The sequence below is a fragment of the Dendrobates tinctorius genome, unplaced genomic scaffold (genome assembly GCF_039654945.1).
Source record: "Dendrobates tinctorius isolate UK_male_01 unplaced genomic scaffold, ASM3965494v1 ptg000103l, whole genome shotgun sequence".
Taxonomy (NCBI): Eukaryota; Metazoa; Chordata; class Amphibia; order Anura; family Dendrobatidae; genus Dendrobates; species Dendrobates tinctorius.
The window spans coordinates 8,146,542-8,165,799 of NW_027361771.1; the positions used below are offsets into that span (position 1 = coordinate 8,146,542).

General features: G+C 43.8%; 1 protein-coding gene across 2 annotated transcripts in view; it reads right to left on the reverse strand.

Moving 5' to 3' along the window:
• Positions 1-19,258, reverse strand: part of LOC141099923 (5-hydroxytryptamine receptor 3A-like) — a 111,333-nt gene that overhangs the window by 23,977 nt on the left and 68,098 nt on the right. For both annotated transcript variants that reach the window (XM_073588037.1, XM_073588036.1), the window contains exons 6-7: positions 15,234-15,382; positions 5,377-5,587 (exon numbers count right to left, since the gene is read on the reverse strand). In XM_073588037.1, coding sequence (XP_073444138.1) covers positions 5,377-5,587; positions 15,234-15,382 — 360 coding nt within the window. The remainder of the gene's footprint in view (positions 1-5,376; positions 5,588-15,233; positions 15,383-19,258) is intronic.

Below are 19,258 nucleotides of genomic sequence, written 5' to 3' on the forward strand. Positions count from 1 at the left end.
ATGCATGGTCAGATAGAAACCTTTTCAGATGCCTGGGTCAATTCTAATATCTTCAACTCTCTGGAGCTCAGATCGATTCCAGCTGACTGGTTTCTGATCAACTGAAACTCATCTGAACAATAAGATGGAGTAAGGTATAGGTGCCCCAGTGCCCAGGATCACTCTTACAAAGGGAGAGACGAACCAGTATAGCTGATGGGGACACCAAACATTTCTGTATATTGATACCTGTGTATCCAAGCTTGCCCATATCTACCGAAGGAGGCAACATCTTTCTGTGTCTGAGCTAAGTACCTTAGTCCATCGTATTGTTCTAAGTTTCATGATGCAAATCTACCATTAATTAACTCCTGAAGAAACTGATGCTGGTGAGGAAATGCGTGGGAGTGTCTTTTTATGGCACTGATTGAGGGGTGTTACAAATCAGGCACATTGATTTCAATGCCATATTAATTCTATTTAACCAGGTACTAGGATTAGTGCATATTCTGAGTCTGGCCACCAATTATGGTATGATTATGTTTTGATTACATTAAGTAAAGTACTGCACTGAATTCGCTAGGGTTTGGATATTATGGTTGCTCTACCTATGTAAAACAAGGCCGTATATGGTTGTTGTATTAATACGGCAACACATGGGCACTGTTACACTAGATCGCTGTTACAATAACGTTGGTTATAGATTTGGCCTATTAGGGACACCCCTGGTTGAGCGAGCGGGGGCTTCATTTCATTTTTTCAGGTGCCAACATCCGCAGTTAGGTAGGGGGTCTAAAATGGAAATATAAGTGAACCCTAGACTTCGTGATTTTCTTTTGGTGTGTTAAGTGTTCCAATTGGGACTGATCACTCAGCCTCTGGTGTAGTTATATGTTGTTGGATTCCTTGGTACTGTTTTAACATGAATCAAATTATCCCTTGAGAAAGGCCATCTGCCGACACGTGCGTTGGGAGGGGGCATGCCTTGGGTGGACCTTCACTTTCTATACTGACAGGTAAAAGACTTTTTGCTATGTGATTGTATACATCCATTTGTACCCTGTCTGGTATTATTACTTTAATGTGGGATAGGTGCAATATACTTACCATCATGTCAGCCCAGTAATGTCGATGCTATCTCTAATCCCTTGGTCTATAACACCCTAAAGTATGCTCCATTTTTCAGCCTATGTGCCCTTATGGTCATTCTGACACAATTCGCATTTTTCCTGTTTCCTGTATGTTTAATAAAATTATTTTTCATATTTTCAAATAGGTTTTTGTCTTTGGACTTTATTTGATCGTATTTTTTCTTTCTGTGATTTATGAATCATATTAATGCATATCAAATAAAGGATTTTTTTGGTATAGTATTCTGTGAATGTACACTGTGCATAGGCAGAAAGCTGCCAGTCAGTGGTGGAGGTGTTGTTCTATCTAGCACATCAATATGGAGGACAACATAGCAGCAGTGATAGTCCTATAGTGATAGTTTCTCTCTTACTGATAAAACTGTGATTTTATCTAATGTGCACCAAGCAGCTCCGTGAATGACACATTGCTGGAATCAGTGTCTGTCTTTACATGATGCTGCTCTCAGGATAGGTGGCAAAAGCCTGGTGATGGATTCCCTTTACTGACTGCTATGGTTTGCAGGGTTTGGAATCTCCTCTTAATTAGCAGTCTCATGTAAAGTGACCAAGCGCGGTAGCAGTGGACAAACTGCTGCTCCATAACACCCTGGCACCTTACAGGAAAATTGTGTCCCAGTCCCAATGTGCTGTGAAGTGTGGGATGCATCACACTTGTAGGACGCAGACCTCCATCTTCAAGAGCCGGCGCACATAACTCAGGGAATACTCCGTTCATGGTAACAAGAAAATGTTTACTGGACAGTTCAAGTTCATCAGACTGTAACAGTTTCTGGCACAATACTTCTTATTCCTTGTTTCCTTAGTAATGCTGGAAACGTACTGTACTATCCGCTACTCCTGGACTATCCCAACGTTTACTAGTTCTGTCACCCCCAGAGATCTCCCATACAGTCCTGCAGTGCACCCAAGATCCGTTACCTTCGCTTAACACAGTTCCACGTCCAACCTCCTCTGTATGACAGAGGATGAAGCACTCTCTGTAGTACCTGTACCGAGCACTAGGCTCCAGACATTGTAGGAATGTTTGCAAGAGATTCCAGTAAGGCTTCCCACTGCCATGAATGATAGCTCACTGCCCACTGCAACTTGACCTTGGTTAGTTACTGTACTTTTCTATCTGACAGGATAGTAGTCCACTTTTACTAGGGCTTGCCCCTCCCACTATAGGCCACTCCCAAACTTTAACTATGTCTGTCCCTACAGTATGTAGCTGGGCAGATCTCGATCAAACACTATGTATTACATTTACATACATTAGTAAAACAGCTGAAAAAGAAAGAGCGCAATAGGGTCTTACCTGAGTAGAGCTTGATATAAAGTCAATTCATTATACTCACCTTATATAGGGGAGATTCAGACACATAGAAGTAGGTAGTCAGCCTGCTGCACATCCAAAGGGCCACACCGTGACCACGAATCATCAGATTTTAAAGGAGAAAGTTTATGGATTAAACGTGCGCTGCTTGACAAATCAATCCTTCCAGGTTTTATGAACTGTACTTTTATTTCCCAACGCGTTTCGAAGTTTATACTTCTTCCTCAGGGGATGACATTAATCCATAAACTTTCTCCTTTCAAATCTGATTTACATACATTACACATATTCTACTTATAATGCTTCCCGGAGTCTTTTGTCCTAAGCCTAACCTGTCTTACTCTATACTTTACAATAGACATCTTACTTATGCATTATACTGTGACAGGGCTACTGGCACTGTGTACGAGGGGAGATATGTGTCACTGCGCATGTTGGCATCAGTGGTATGAAACCAGGATATTTTTCCTCCAGCACACTAAATGTTGGGATGATTAAAGTAAGCTGCATACATGGGCTAGTTTTATGTGAGCAATCAGAGTGGGCGGGAGAGTGCTCACCATATCTCTTCCTGCAGCCCACAACAGCAGGTGTACTAGTAGGACCTGCGGTGATGTCACAATCATGTGATCATCACATGGTCCTGGTTAAATACCTGGACATGTGAGACGTTGGGTGTGATGTCTTGGGAGAGGAAGTACTCCCACGTAGCTCCAAGGAGGAGCGGAAGACATTGCCTGGTGCCAGCAGATTGAGACCTGCTGAGGAAAGGACTCTGTCACCCTTTATTTGTTTTGGTGTTTTTTTCCCCTTAAGCCAGAAAGGTTCTGTTTTGTTTGTGAACCGTGCCTTGTGTATGCTGACTCCAATAAACCAGCAGGTGTTTCACCACAAAAGTGTTCCGTGTAGACCTGAAGAAGTAGCTAAGCATGGCAACCCCTCACAATACATTACCTTATACATGTAAAAGATACATAATCTTGTTCACAACATATTATAACGAGCTTGGTGACTTCAAGGGCAGGAACACAATAGCACAGTCCATCACCCTAAGGGTATGTTCCCATGGGCAGTAAACGCATCGGGTTGGACGCTGAGTACCTCTGCAGCGTCAAACCCGCAGCAGCCAGATGTTACAGCATAATGGATGGGATTTCAAGAAATCCCATGCCCACTATGCGTGCACGGATGCTTCTGGCTTCCTTGTGTAGACAGACATGCCATTCATCTTTCCAGACTGCAGCATGTCAATTTATGTAGCAGAGACGCTCAGTCTCTGCTGCTTAAATTACCCATTCACTATCATTAGATGCGGTAAAACCGCATTATCTTTCCAGTCACATGCGTATTAAGTGCAGGAACGAAGCACTTTGGATGTGCCAATTTTTTCGGGCAGCTGCGGGCTGCTATTTTTAGGCTGGTGAGACTCAAAATCCATGGGCCTAGTCAGTCTGAGAATACCAGGCCGCAGCTGTCTGCCTTTTCCTTGGCTGGTTAACAAAAATAAGGGGACCCCACGCTGTTGTTTTGGAGGTGATCCCACTATTTTTGCTAACCATCCAAGGTAAGCAGACTGCTGTGGCCTGGTATTATCAAGCTGGTAAGGTTCATGGATAGTGGATCCTTACCAGCCTGAAATACCAGTCCCAGTAGTCTGCTTTACTCTGGCTGGTTAACATATATATGGGGAATCCACGCCATTTTTTTTTAAACTATAATTTACTTATTAAAATCTCTGTGCTTTCCTCCACTTCCTGTGTACTTCTGGCTGTATCACAAGATTCACCATTATGTAAATTAGTGCACATGCCTAGTAAGCTGCGTTCCCGCATTTAATATGCATGAGACTAGGAAGATAATGCGGTTTTACTGCATCTCCAGAATATGCTTCAAAGCATACTGAACCACTGGAGTGTATTGTAATCATAGCCACAGCTGTGGTTACTATGCAAAATAAAAGTAAGTCTGGGCTGGGTAAAGTTATCTGTCCAAGTCAGTTTAGGAAAACTTGTCTTGGGCTTTTATTTTTGGTGAGATCTATAGGAGGGGAGTGGGATGGATCTCTCCCTACAGTCTGAGTCCTACAAGTGGCCCATGGCCACAGTTTTCATTTAAGCCTGCAAATAAGGTTTGCATGTGTCAGTGTTGTTTGGATTTTCACATGTAGCAGAGCTGAAGGCGCTGTGGACGTATGCCTGGCTGAATGAAGCTAACACAGACCACAGTGGGCAACCACGATAGCTTCCAAGAACCTTATGGGGGTGCAAGTGCCAGCAGCACTGGGCTTTATGTCCATATTCCTGGCTGGGATCCGGAGATGAGAAATTTCCTGTATGCAGTATTTGGACAATAAAGGACGTTTTATTTAACTTGCCTGGGTCACTGTTTCACTAAATTCACTGTGCCGTACATAGTATTGTCTCATAATACAAGAGAAAATTCAAAGTAAATCACCATTTCGGAGTGATGTGAAGACCAGCACATCTCAACACAGCATAACAGTGTAAGACATAGATGTAAGATAGGCATATAAAGCAAGGCTGTAGAGCAAACAAAGGAACAAATATTATTAGCATGCAGTGACACCAAAATACCCTCGCATTTGACTTCCTCAGAAGGTGCACTTATGATGAAGCAAATTGTGAATTGAACTTCAAGGATGCAAATTAATAAATGTTTAAATGATCTACAGTGAGTATTACAAGCCTTTGTGTTTGAGTCTTGTTCTACATAGGATTTCTTCTGATATATAAAGGCACATTACTGTCCTATTCAATTTGGTTAATAATACCACAAGACAAAGACACAAAAGGAAAGGATGAACGATGAATCAGGGCCCAAATTTATATATCCAAAAGCTCCAAAGCTTTGCTTGAGAACACACAAACCATTGTCTAAAAATATAAAAAGTATAAGTTCTCTTCTTACCAATAATAGGAGGATGATCAGAGGATGCAGGCAAGAATTCATTCAATAGGAGCATTAGGACCGATATCCCCAAGAGCAAAGTGATCTTGAAGTTGATTTTTTCATTGTATGATTTGGGAACGTAGTGACTTAACAGGTCCAGAAGCATCAGAGACAATGATGGTAAGATTAAGGCAAGTACATAAAGGCTAGATTCCCTCTCTATGAGCACCTAAAGAATTAGAAAAATAAAAAGTCTAAATCCATACTAACCAGTGCTCAAATCTCTAAACTGTCCCTTGAATATGTCATCCAGTGGCTACTGCATAATTGGAGCAGAACTATGGTCTGGGGCAATTGGAAGACACAGCCACATAACATGTCATCACACCACTACAGACCAAAAGTTATTGTTGTTATCAAACACTGAGACCCATAAAGACTGATGGAGCCTGTTAATGAAAAAAGAAGGGTTTCTGCCCTTAGTACAACTTTATAACACTATGGCCCCAATTAACACTGATGTTTCGAAAGGCGATCTTAATAATGGGCTTGCAGGATTGAGATGTACCAAATTCATTAAGAGGTAAACGCTATTTCAAGAGGTTGTTCACTGCTTTAGCATTGATGACCAGTCCTTAGGAAAGGTCATCAATGTCTGATCAGTCGGGGTCCAACCCTTGGCACTCCCACCAATCAGCTGTTATCCATGGCAGCAGCTGCCATCCAGAAGTACTCAATCGTGGAGCTGACTGTCATCTGATAGTGGCTGCCGCAGGGTACTACACATCTGCCTCCTATTGATTTGAATAGGAGGCAGATGTGTACTACCAAGCCTCGGCCACTATAAGAAGACGGAGCAGCTCAGCAAGTGAGAACTTCTGTCCGGCAGCCACCGCTGCCAACGGCACCAATAATAGCTGAACGACGGGGTGGGGGGGTCCAGGGTGTCAGACCCCAACCGATCAGACATTGATGACCTATCCTAAAGATTAGGAAAAAATTATTAAATTTCAGCTCACCACTGTGACGGCCATTTAAGATGCTCCAGCACGGATGTAGTGCAGTCCACTAAACACGGCTGAATCCAAGCAAGGAGAGTTTTGCCAGTGAGTGTTGGAGGAACAGTAGTAGACGTGTTTGCAAAAAACTTCTTAATATTTAACGAATGAAAAACGTTACATATTGTGACAAAAGATTCACCCCTCACACCCTCCCCCAAAAACTACACGTTTCGGCGGATGCCTTTATCAAGTTGTTATCCGGCATCTTGCAGTCTCAAAATAAATAGAATGTCCATTCCATGTTGCAAGGGAAACAATTCACTCCACATATCTGCAAGTCATTAAGCTGAAGCAGATCAGTCTACCTCCAAGATTTGTTTCTTCCTTGAAAAAACATTTAGTTTTAATACAAAATTCCAAAGAAGGATACAAGGTCACTTGTAGTCAGGTCACAAGAAGTTACATCCTGAATGCATTATATGGCACCAGGGTCGGACTGGGGTGTCTGGGGCCCACCAGTGTAATGGACTCCAGGGATCCACCCTACAGCTATATGCAAATATCTGTCAGTGGTTATCCCCATTATAGAGAAGCATCAGCTGTAAAACACAGGCAATCCTGCACATCTACTGTGCGCCCCCATAACTGGGATCTATAATTACGGTACTTTACATTAATGGGGTTCTTTGGTTGAAACAAGTTATCACCGATCCATGGGCTCCACAGGATAGGTGATCGCTTAGGTCCGACCATTAGAAACTGCACCGATTGGAAGAATGGCGAAGTTTTATCGTTGATAGGACACTTATCCCCATTTTAAAATGGAGCGGCAGGTGGGATATCTGACCGCAGCGCCATTCTCTTTGGGGCTTCTAGAAAAAAACAAGTGCAGTCACGGAGGGAATGAATGAATCAGTGGTCAAGTAAGACATGTCACTCCAGTCTAATGTGGATAAAAAGTTCTACATTTTGCTGAATGGGTCCCAGCAGTCAGACCCCCACCAATCAATACGTTATCACTTATCCTATGGAGAGGTGATTAATTTTTTCCACAGGAAAACCCTGTAAGTGCATCTCTCTGCAGCTGTGTACAAAGTATTTAATCTCTAATGGAAATAAAGAATCTCCCCCTAATTAATATCAGAGAGAACAAATGTCCGCCATACACAACACAATCCCCTATACCAAGACCAATGCCACCACATACAGGGGAGAAATACCACCACACCAAGACCAGACCACATAGTTACCGAATAATACTACTTACAAGGAAAACTATTGCCACACCTTCACCAGACCACATATTACCACCACATAGTGACCAAATAATATGACATATTACCAGCATATAGGGACCAAATAATACCACATACAAGGAGAAATACTGCCACACCCTGTGACCTAACCACAAATTACCACCACATACTGACCGAATACTACAATACTGATTATGAATACAAACCACAATGCTAACAACACTGTTATTACCACCAGTGACATTACAGTTGTGGCCAAAAGTATTGACACCCCTGCAATTCTGTCAGATAATACTCAGTTTCTTCCTGAAAATTATTGCAAACACAAATTCTTTGGTATTATTATCTTCACAATTTTTGTCACAATATGTAACGTTTTTCATTCATTAAAAATTAAGAAGTTTTTTGCAAAATCGTCTACTACCGTTCCTCCAACGCTCGCTGGAAAAACTCTCTTTGTATAGATATCATTAAAGATTGGTCATCAATGCTAAAGTAGTGGACATCATTAATAAATCCAGTGCATCTTATCAATGATGGGCGCCTCGCCAGAAATGTTACTCCAGTTAAAAACTGGAGTAACATTTCTGGCATAAGAAACAACTACACTTTACATGAATTTGACGGGTTACAGTCACACCTTGTCCCGGATCCTCCCCAGCTTCATTTTTTTTTCATGGAGCTGCCAGAAACTAGCAGGAAAACCAAAATAATTACAACATTTTTGCTCAATGTCACATGGTGCACAAACAAAATGCTATTTTTTTTAAATGTTTTATAACAGTTTTGTGGGGTAAGCACAGATGGGAACATGTCATGTCTGTTAATGCTTTTAACTTCAGAGCTAAGGCTAATCAGCAGGTTAATAGCGTTATGAATGTGCCTGGCAGCTTAACTAAAGGGCATGTCACACTAAGAGATATCGCTAGCAATATCGCTATAACTAGTGACGTTATAGCGATATTGCTAGCGATATCTCTGTGTCTGATACTTACCTATGACCCGCTCCCCCGCTGATTATCGCTGATCGCGCGAGAACGTTCAGGACTGTTTCTCGTCGTCAGCTTCCTGTGGCGCTTCCTGCTGTGAGGACGAGCGACGCGTGGAGCCGGGCGGGAGGACGCAGGATCGCCTAGTGTGACAGGTAAGTAGCGATCCCCGTCCCCAGCGATGTCGCTAGTGAGATCTGCCTGTGTGGCAGCTCACTAGCGACCACTTAGCGATGTACCAGCGATCCTGACCGCGTCATATCGCTGGTCGGGATCGCTGGTACATCGCTAAGTGTGACAGTACCTTTATGCGACACCTGGGAGAAACTGAACTTTATTTCTCCCAGCAGACACCGGCTTTCAATTATGTTGGTGTGCAGGTAACAGTCACTGCTCATAGAGAGCGGTTGCTGTAAGAAAGCCCTGGCACTGACTGACAGCTGATTCTGCAATTTATCAGTACTACATCAGTGTAAAGTTGGCTATCAATCAGTACCAGGGTGTGCTTAGAGCTGACAGTGCTGTGAACCATGACTGTAATTGCTATGGGCATGCCTGCGTGACTGAAAGCCGGCGGCTAGGACCTTCATAATGCTATAAACCTGATTAATCCTATATCTGAAGGTAAATAGCGTTATCGGACCTGACAGATTCTCTTTAATGTAGTCAATGGTAATAAATCAGCTGATATGAATTCAGAAAAAGACAGGTATAAAAGAGTTACAAACTTAGACTGTCAGAAAGAGCTCACTGACTGATTCTCAAGTACAGTTTGGCCACTTTCTCTTGTTAGTGCAGTCATCTTCACACACTGAGCAGCACTTTGTCCATATACAGTGGCTTGCGAAAGTATTCACCACCCCCCACTTTCACAGGTTTTTTTGAGGGTTTGCATCAGTTCATGTAAAGAGCATGTCTACAACTGTGAACATTTGGTTTTCTTTTTCTTGTGAAGCGAACAACAAATAGGACAAAAGAACTGAAAACTTAATTGTGCATAACATTTCACCCTTAACCCCTTCACTACCAAGGGTGGTTTGCACGTTAACTACCGGGCCAATTTTTACAATTCTGACCACTGTCCCTTTATGAAGTAATAACTCTGAAACGCTTCCATGGATCCCGGTGATTCTGACATTATTTTCTCGTGACATATTGTACTTCATGTTAGTGGTAAAATTTCATTCATATAACTAGCGTTTATTTGTGAGAAAAACGGAAATTTGGCGAAAATTTTGAAAATTCCGCAATTTTCCAACTTTGAATTTTTATGCCCTTAAATCACAGAGATATGGCACACAAAAAAGTTAATAAGTAACATTTGCCACATGTTTACTTTACATCAGCACAATTTTGGAACCAAAATTTTTATTTGTTAGTAAGATATAAGGGTTAAAAGTTGACCAGCGATCTCTCATTTTTGCAACACCATTTTATTTTTACGGACCACATCACATTTGAAGCCACTTTGAGGGGTCTATATGATAGAAAATACCCAAAAGTGACACCATTCTAAAAACTGCACCCCTTAAGGTGCTTAAAACCACATTCAAGGAGTTTATTAACCCTTCAGGTGCGTCACAGGAATTTTTTGAATATTTAAAAAAAATTAACATTTAACTTTTTTTCACAAAAAAAATTACTTCAGGTTCAATTTTTTTTATTTTACCAAGTGTAACAGGACAAATTGGACAGCAAAAATTATTGTGCAATTTGTCCTGAGCACGCTGATACCTGATATGTGGGGGGGAACCACTGTTTCGGCGCATGGCAGAGCTCAGAATGGAAGGAGCGCCGTTTGACTTTTTCAATGCAAAATTGGCTGGAATTCTGATCGGACGCCATGTCGCGTTTGGAGAGCCCCTGATGTACCTAAACAGTGGAAACCCCCCACAAGTGACCACATTTTTGAAACTAGACCCCCTAAGGAACTTATCTAGATATGTGGTGAGAACTTTGAACCCACAAGGGCTTCACAGAAGTTTATAACGTACAGTTGTACAATTAAAAAATCATATTTTTTCCACAAAAATGATCTTTTCACCCCCAATTTTTATTTTTCCAAGGGTAACAGGTCCCTAAAAGTTATTGTGCAATTTGTCCTGAGTACGCTGATACCCCATATGTGGGTGTAAATGACTATTTGGGCACATGGCAGAGCTCGGAAGGCAAGCAGCGCCATTTGACTTTTTTGGCTGGAATTGAGATCGGACACCATGTCACGTTTGGAAAGCCCTTGATGTACCAAAACAGTGGAAACCCCCCACAAATGACCCCATTTTGGAAACTAGACCCCCCAAGGAACTTATCTAGATGTGTGGTGAGAACTTTGAATCCCCAAGTGCTTCACAGAAGTTTATAACGCCCAGGCGTGAAAATAACAAAAACATTTTTTTCCACAAAAATTATATTTTTGCCCCAAAATTTTTATTTTCCTAAGGGCAACAGGAGAAATAGGACCCCAAAAGTTGTTTTGCAAATTGTCCTGAGTAGGCTGATACCCCATATGAGGGGGTAAAACACTGTTTGGGTGCATGGCAGAGCTTGGAAGGGAAGGAGCACCATTTGACTTTTTCAACGCAGAATTGGCTGGAATTGAGATCAGACGCCATGTTGCGTTTGGAGAGCACCTGATGTGCGCAAATAGTGGAAACCCCCAATTCTAACCCTAACCCTAGCCCTAACCCTAACCCTAGCCCTAACCCTAGCCCTAACGGGAAAATGGAAATAAATACATTTTTTAAATTTTATTATTTTTCCCTAACTAAGGGGGTGATAACGGGGGGTTTGATTTACTATTTATGGCGGTTTTTATGTTTGGCAGCTGTCGCACGCTAAAAGACGCTTTTTATTGTAAAAATAGTTTTTGCATCACCACATATTGAGAGCTATAATTTTTCCATATTTTGACCCACCGAGTCATGTGAGGTCTTATTTTTTGCGGGACGAGTTGACGCTTTTATTGGTATCATGTTCGGGCATGTGACATTTTTTGATCGCTTTTTATTTCGTTTTTTGGGATGCAGAATTTACAAAAACCAGCGTTTCATGAATTTCTTTTGGGTGGTGCGTTTACGCCGTTCCGGGTGCGGTAAAATTTATAAGGCGGTTTTATTCTTCGGGTCAGTACGGTTACAGCGATACCTCACTTAGGTCTTTTTTTATGTTTTGGCGCTTTTATGCAATGAAAACAATTTTATATAAAAAATAATTATTTTTGCATCACTTTATTCTGCGAGCTAAAACTTTTTTATTTTTTCGCTGATGATGCTGTATATTGGCTCATTTTTTGCGGGACAAGATGACGTTTTCAGCGGTACCATGGATATTTATATGCATCTTTTTGATCGTGCGTTATTGCACTTTTTGTTCGGCGGTATGATAATAAATCATTATTTTTTGCTTCGTTTTTTATTTTTATTTTTTAAGGGGTTCACTTAAGGGGTTAACTATTGGGACAGTTTTATAGGGCGGGTCGTTACGGACGTGGCGATACCAAATATGTGTACTTTTATTGGGTTTTTTTTTTCTTATTTCCAAAAAATGAATTTATTGGGGAATTTTTTTTTTTTAATTTATTTGGCGATTTTTTTTAAATTATTTCTACACTTTTTTTTTACTTTATTACAATGTCCCAGGGGGGACATCACTGTCCTGTGACAGATCAGCGATCTGTCACAGGCACTGCACAGGCTTCCTCATGCCTGATCTTTGCAGGCACTGAGGAAGCCAGCTTCCTGCATGCCCCCGGAGGTCCCCGTCGCCATATTGGATCCGGGGACCTGCAGGAAAGGAGTCCCCCGCAGCAGCGCTGCATATTGCGCTGCCGTGGGGGCTCAGGGAAGCAAGGAGGGAGCCCCCTCCCTGCCGATGCTTCCCTTTAACCCCCGGTACACCGCGATCGTGTTTGATCGCGATGTACAAGGGTTAACGTGTCGGGGGCGGTCCGTGACCGCCCCTGACACATTCTGCCGGGTGTCAGCTATGATAATTAGCTGACACTCGGCCGCGATCAGCGGCGCTCACCACGTGGGCGCCGCTGATCGCGATGACGTAATATTCCGTCCATGGTAATTAGGTCCATGGTTACATGGACGGAATATTACGTCAATTGTAGGTAAGGGGTTAAAGTCATTACTTAGTAGTCTCCTTTTGCAGCAATTACAGCTGCAAGTCGCTTTGGATACGTCTCTATGTGCTTTCCACATCTTGCCACTGGGAATTTTCTCCATTCCTCAAGGCAAAACTGCTTCAGCTCCTTCAAGTTAGATGGTTTCCTTTGGTGAACAGCAATCTTCAAGTCTGACCACAGATTCTCAGTTGGATTACGGTCTAGGTTTTGACTAGGCCACTCTAAAACATTTACACGTTTCCCCTTAAATCACTTGAGTGTTGCTTTAGTAGTATGATTTTGGTCATTGTCGTGTTGGAAGGTGAACCTCTGTCCCCTCTCAAATCACTGACAGACTGAAACAGGTTTTAATCAAGAATATCCCTGTATTTCGCACCATCCATCTTCCCCTCAACTCGGACCATTTTCCCTGACCCTGCTACCGAAAAACATCCCCACAGCAAGATGCTGCCACCACCATGTTTCACTATGGGGATGGTGTTCTTGGGGTGATGAGCTGTGTTGGTTTGATACCAGACATAACGTTTACCTTGATGGCAAAAAAGTTCAATTTTGGTCTCATCTGACCATAGCATCTTCCTCTATACATTTGGGGAGTCTCCCACATGTCTTTTGGCAAACTCAATATGAGCTTTACAATTTTTATGTGTAAGTAAAGGCTTTTTTTCTGCCCACTCTTCTATAAAGGCCACCTCTATGGAGTGTAAGGCTTATTATGGCCTTATGGACAGATACTCCATTTTCTGCTTGGGTACTCAGCAGCTCCTTAATGGTTTGGTCTCTGTGCTGCCTCTCTGATTAATGCACTCCTTGCCCGGGTTTAGAGTTTTGGTGGGTGGGGCTCTCTTGATAGGTTTGTTGTGGTACCATGTCTTTCCATATGATGATATTGGATTTGATTGTGGTCCGGGGGATTATCAGATTGGGTTAATTTTTTATAACCCAACCCTGACTTGTTTGGAGATCTCCTTAGTTTTCATGGTGGTTTTTGGTTAGTGGTTCCTTTTACTTAATGGTGTTGAAGGCTCTGTGGCCCTTCAGGAAAGGTGTGTATATACTGTACTGACAGATCATGTGACACTTAGATTGCACACAGGTGGACTTATGAAGGTTATTGCTTGCAATGGGAATTTTTAGGGGCTTTATCGCAAAAACGGATGAATACATATGCACATGCCAATTTTTAGTTATTTGACCTCATAAATTTAATTTATGCCTATATTTTTCTCACTTCACTATTCCAACTTAGATTATTTAGTGCTCATGCATCACACACAAATCTGATTACAGAAATATTTAAACAGGTTGTAATGCAACAAAATAGGTAAAAAGCCAAGGACGGTGAATGCTGCTGGCAGCTGATGGAGGAGCATGTGACCAGAACTGTTCATCAGCCGCCTTCAATTGTAGAACACCTCACATGGGAAAGCTGATTTTCTAGTGGAGAAGGCTGAGAATAAGTCATTGATATCATTGTGACAGTCTAAGGACTTGTTCAGACACTGTATTATTGCAGTGTTTTTTTCTGCCACAAAATGCTGCATTTTACAGTACCAGCAAAGGGAATGAGATTTTAAAAGTCTCTTGCACAGACTAGTTTTTTTTTTCTCTTGCATTTTGTTTTTTTTTTTTAAATCTGCAATATGTCAATTCTATTAATGTCTTGCAGCGTTTTTCTCCTATTCTAATGAATTTTGAAAAAAATGCATCAAAAACACAACGAAAAGGTGTCAAAAAGGCGAGTATTTTCCATAGTGTTTTTCCTGCCAACTCTCTTGGTTTTGCGGCAGAAAAAAAAAATCGGTCTTTTTCTGAGCTCAGGTGACAAATCAAGGGGGGAAACGTGCATTGGGGCATCTGGGCCACCCACCAATTATCCAGTTTTCTTCATCACTTGATGTAAGTGTTGCCTTTAATATCATACAACATGCTGGCATAATATATTTCATAGGGATATAACCTATAGGCACTGGGATATATTACCGTATTTAATTAACAACTTATCGTTTGTACATTGTTGCTTTCTGTGGTCCTCCATTGGGTTACTTTGCCTTATTTGTCTTTTTATTGTACCGTTATTTTCAACTGTTTCTGTGTTCCGAGCACACAGATACAGTTAAATTCAGGGCATTTTTCCAACCTCTCTGTACAGCAAGACAGTTCCCTAAATTTGGGAATGTCCCGCTGGACCTAGGATGGTTGGGAGATATGGCTTTATGTATGTGCCTTAAGAAAGGCCATACATAAAAATTTAAGAGTAATATAGACATTAACTTTCATATTCTGTTCTTGCTGCTGCAGATGGTCGTGGTAAAATCAGGTACCCTTCCAAATTATGGGCCCTGCAACCCTTATGCATTTCTTTAGAGTGGACTAAAGGTGTTTATCAGAAAAATCTTATTTTGTAGGAAACAGTAAGTTGTAGCTTTTCTACTGAAACAAGGAAACCTAGTTAGACACACGGGTAGTAATAAGTAAGAATACACAATCTAAATACCGTGAATAAGATCATTGAGCGGCCATCCTTTGTTTTTTCTTCCATGGTTAACTCCAATGGATGCCACTCTCCATTGTCAACAAAGTACTTCAGGCGTTCTCTGTCTACTTCTGAGGAATTTCTCAGGGACTTCAAAACAATGCTGTTCTCTAGAGAGAAGACAGTGCAATAGAGTTACATGAACTGAGACTCTAGTGTATCCTGCTATTCTCATTGAAAAGACCTGTACTTAGATAATGATTTTGGTGATTATTGGGGGGTATGAGGAAAGATGATTAATATGATCGTGTTATACAAGAGTCGATAGTCATGCCATCTAAGGCAAGTTTCACACTAGCGTTAGGAGGCGCAGCGCCGTGCTGCCGCTAAGCTCCGCCCCTGACCACGCCTCCTCCGGTCAGCTCCTCCTATGGGTGCATGATGCTGCATGTGACCGGCATACCCTATATTTAGCGTTGGGTACGCTGGCCGTGCGCTGGTATGTTTTTGCCGGCGCATGCGCCTTTTTGCGCTACGCCGATGTGCGCCAAACGCACCATGTCGCATTTTTGTGCGCTCAGCGCAGCGCAAAAAGGGCGCATAAGCCGGCAAAAGCATACCAGCGCACGGACAGCGTACCCAACGCTAAATATAGGGTACACCGGTTACATGCAGCGTCATGCGCCCATAGGAGGAGCTGACCGGAGGAGGAATGGCTGGGGGCGGAGCTTAGCGGTGGCCCTGTGCTGCGCCTCTTAACGCTTGTGTGAAACTAGCCTAAGACATTATTAGTAAGTTCAGATACATACCCCAGAGGCACCTATGGGGTCCTAGGAGAATGTGGTCCTAGCCCAAGTTGGTCCCATCCACTTTGCTACTCAATGGCAAGAACCTATACAGTGAAAAAAGGGGTGATGATTTGGCTCAAGAGTCATGAATGTTCGAGTAATAGTCACAGCTGCCATTTGCCTATGAAGGGCAAGGTTTAGGGGACATTAGATAGCGCTGTGTGAACTGCTGGAGTTTGCTAATGTTTAGTTTCCATTGTATGATCTCAGTTTTGTCAGATCTCCTCTGTATCTTCCATGTATTTGATGATGAAGACAACGGTTGCAGTATTTCCCAAGAAAACAGTTCATTCTCTTACAATGTAATGCGGACAACTCTCTCAGTCACTGTTTTCTCCAAGTAAAATAAAAACATCTTGTTACGGTGTCGACACTGGCTATTCTAGGGTTTGTGTGACATTATTATATCATGTGAACCCCGTGATCAATTAGCAGCCACTTTACAGTCTCCTCCTTCAAATATAACTGACATCCACAGAGAGAGAAAGCTGTGGTTGCTCTCTTACTTCCTCCAGATTTCTGATTTGTCCAAAAAAGGGGAGAGTGAAGCAGTGACATTGTTCTGTCACTTCAGCTCCAGGAGAGCCATTGTGAATACTGCTGGAACAGCGCCAATACCAAAGGTGAGTATAAGTGTTATTAGTATGACTATTCTTTTGAGCACACTTTGGGGCCTTAGCCTGTTTGGGAAAAAATGATCTTTGCTATGAGATCTCCCTATCTCTTGTAAGGAGATGTATTATGTATTAATTATGAAAACCACAGGAGAACTGGAAAACGTAGGCTGCGTCTCTTATACCTGTTAGGCGTCGGGTTCCGGTCGTTGCACAGCAGGAATCCCGAGCCTTGCTTTTGGCAGTCTCCCATTCCTCTCTGGCCACACAGGAGGCTGCTCAGCAGACTCGTCGATCCAGGCGCTCTGCTCAGACCAGCTCTGAAGGTTTAGTTGCTGCTGCCACCTCTGGTCCAACTATAGCAACGCAGGCTGGTCAGCAGAGAGCTACTCCAGGGACTAAGTCCTCCTTTCGGTCCACTGAGCATGCCCGTGGGATGATCTCTCATTGGAGATCGGAGGTCACATGCTCAGGTCCTTCTCCAGCTCGGATTGGACCATCAGGAAGGTCAGGAAGGTCCTGGTAGGACGCTGCTATAAAAGGGTCGCATGGCCGCTCGGCCATGCACTAGTATAGACTCAAATAGTTTGGAGTGGATGATGATGGATGCATGTATCTGGTGACAGACTCATTATGAAACCCCTTCCTTTTTGATACATATGTTGGTAGGGTTTAGAGTCCGAGTCAGCGCCTGTCAGTGGCTAGTCTATTGGCCACAGTGCATACCAGCCGTCTGCACACTAGTGTCCGATGGTGTCGCCCACTGCAGGGCACTATCGAACCATGGCAAGTGACAGCCATGCCTGTGCAACGCCTTGCGCAACCTGTGCGCTTATCTCGCCCAACCCAGGGCAATTAGTGGCGTCCACCTGAGTGGCACTGTGTACACTTGCACTCGTAATTTATTTAACCCTTGCTGGCATCGCAGTCCCAGTGCCGAGCGCTAGCGGTCTAGAGGGACGTCAGTCCTGCGGTCTAAGGGCTGAGTTCTGTGACTATACGCTAGCGCTCACACTGCTGAGCTCTGTGAGCAATAACAGGCTACGGCATTTATTATTTGGCAGTTATACGGCTCTGTGAGATAACAGAGTCCGCCTCTGTACACATTGGGTGAGGTTAACCCCGTGTGTTCTGTTATTATACCGCCATATCACGTCCGCCATTAATGAGCAGCAGTTAACACCTCTGCACGGTGGACCCCAGGCTGCGAACGCACTTAAATACCATCTTTATTATTTGGTGCGTTCTGCCAGCCCATAACATTATACTAGCGCCAGGGTCTGGCTAGTAATGGCGGACGAACAGCGACTGCTGCAGTACATCCGGCAGCTGCAGGGCAGGTTGGCTCTCGATGGTGGGCACGTAGGCTCTTGAGTGTTCAGCCTCAGCTGCGGATTTTACTGTGGTCGCTGTTCAGGCAGCTACAGAGGCTGTCTCCCGTGTGACCACTGCCATCCCTGCCCCGACTTTGTCCAGCCTCCCGCTGCCCGAGAAGTTCTCGGGCGATAGTGCTTCTTGTAAGGGTTTCGTGAGTCAGTGCTCTATACAGCTGGAGCTGCTGGCAGCACGATTCCCCTCCAAGCGGGCTAAAGTAGGATTTATTATTTCCCTCTTGTCGGGCAGGGCTTTGGAGTGGGCGACACTGCTGTGGGAGCGTGGTGATCATGTGGTGCAGAGTGCCTCACGGTTCTTGGACACTCTGAAGCAGGTCTTCCTGGGACCGCGAGTCACCCATGACACCGCGCTCCGGCTGCTGGCATTGTCACAGGGCTTGTCCATGGTCAGCCACTTTGCCATCCAGTTCCGGACGCTGGCCTCGGAGTTAGAGTGGCCAGATAAGGTCCTCAATCCGGCATTCTGGAGAGGATTGGCTGGCCATGTGAAGGACGCTCTGGCCACCAGGGAGATTCCTGCTACACTGGAGGAGCTTATCACCGTCTCCACCCATATAGACCTTCGCTTTGCCGAGCGAAGGTTGGAGCGATCCCAGTGTAGGCAGAGGTTTAGGTTGGCACCCAGTTTTGCTAATCCCTTTAGAATCTTCCGATCGGGCGTCCGAGCGTCAGGGGGATTCCAGTGAGGGATCCAGGCCCTGGCCTCGAGCCCCTGTGATCTGTCATGGTTGCCGGCAGTCCGGTCACTTTGCCAACTGGTGCCCACAGCGGCTGGGAAGACGCTCGCGCCTAGTGGCCGTAGGAGGCGGCTCACTAGAATCCGCGGCGTTTTCCTCCAAGTTGTCCTTTAAGGGGACACTTGGGTTTGGTTATTCCACTCTGGCGGTGGAGGTTTGCATGGATTCCGGAGCGGAGGGCAATTTTATGTCATATGCCTTCACTCAACGGCACGCGATACCACTGGTTATGATGTCCAAGCCAGTCACCGTCAGAGTAGTGAACGGCGCGACTCTGCACTCGCAGATTACACACTAAACCGCTCCACTGTTACTCTCAGTGTCTCGATCTCATCAGGAGACGATATCCCTCTTCGTCATGCCCGAGGCTATCGACCAGGTCCTTCTAGGGGTCCCCTGGTTGCGATATCACTCTCCCCATATAAAGTGGTCCTCGGGGAGAATTCTTGGTTG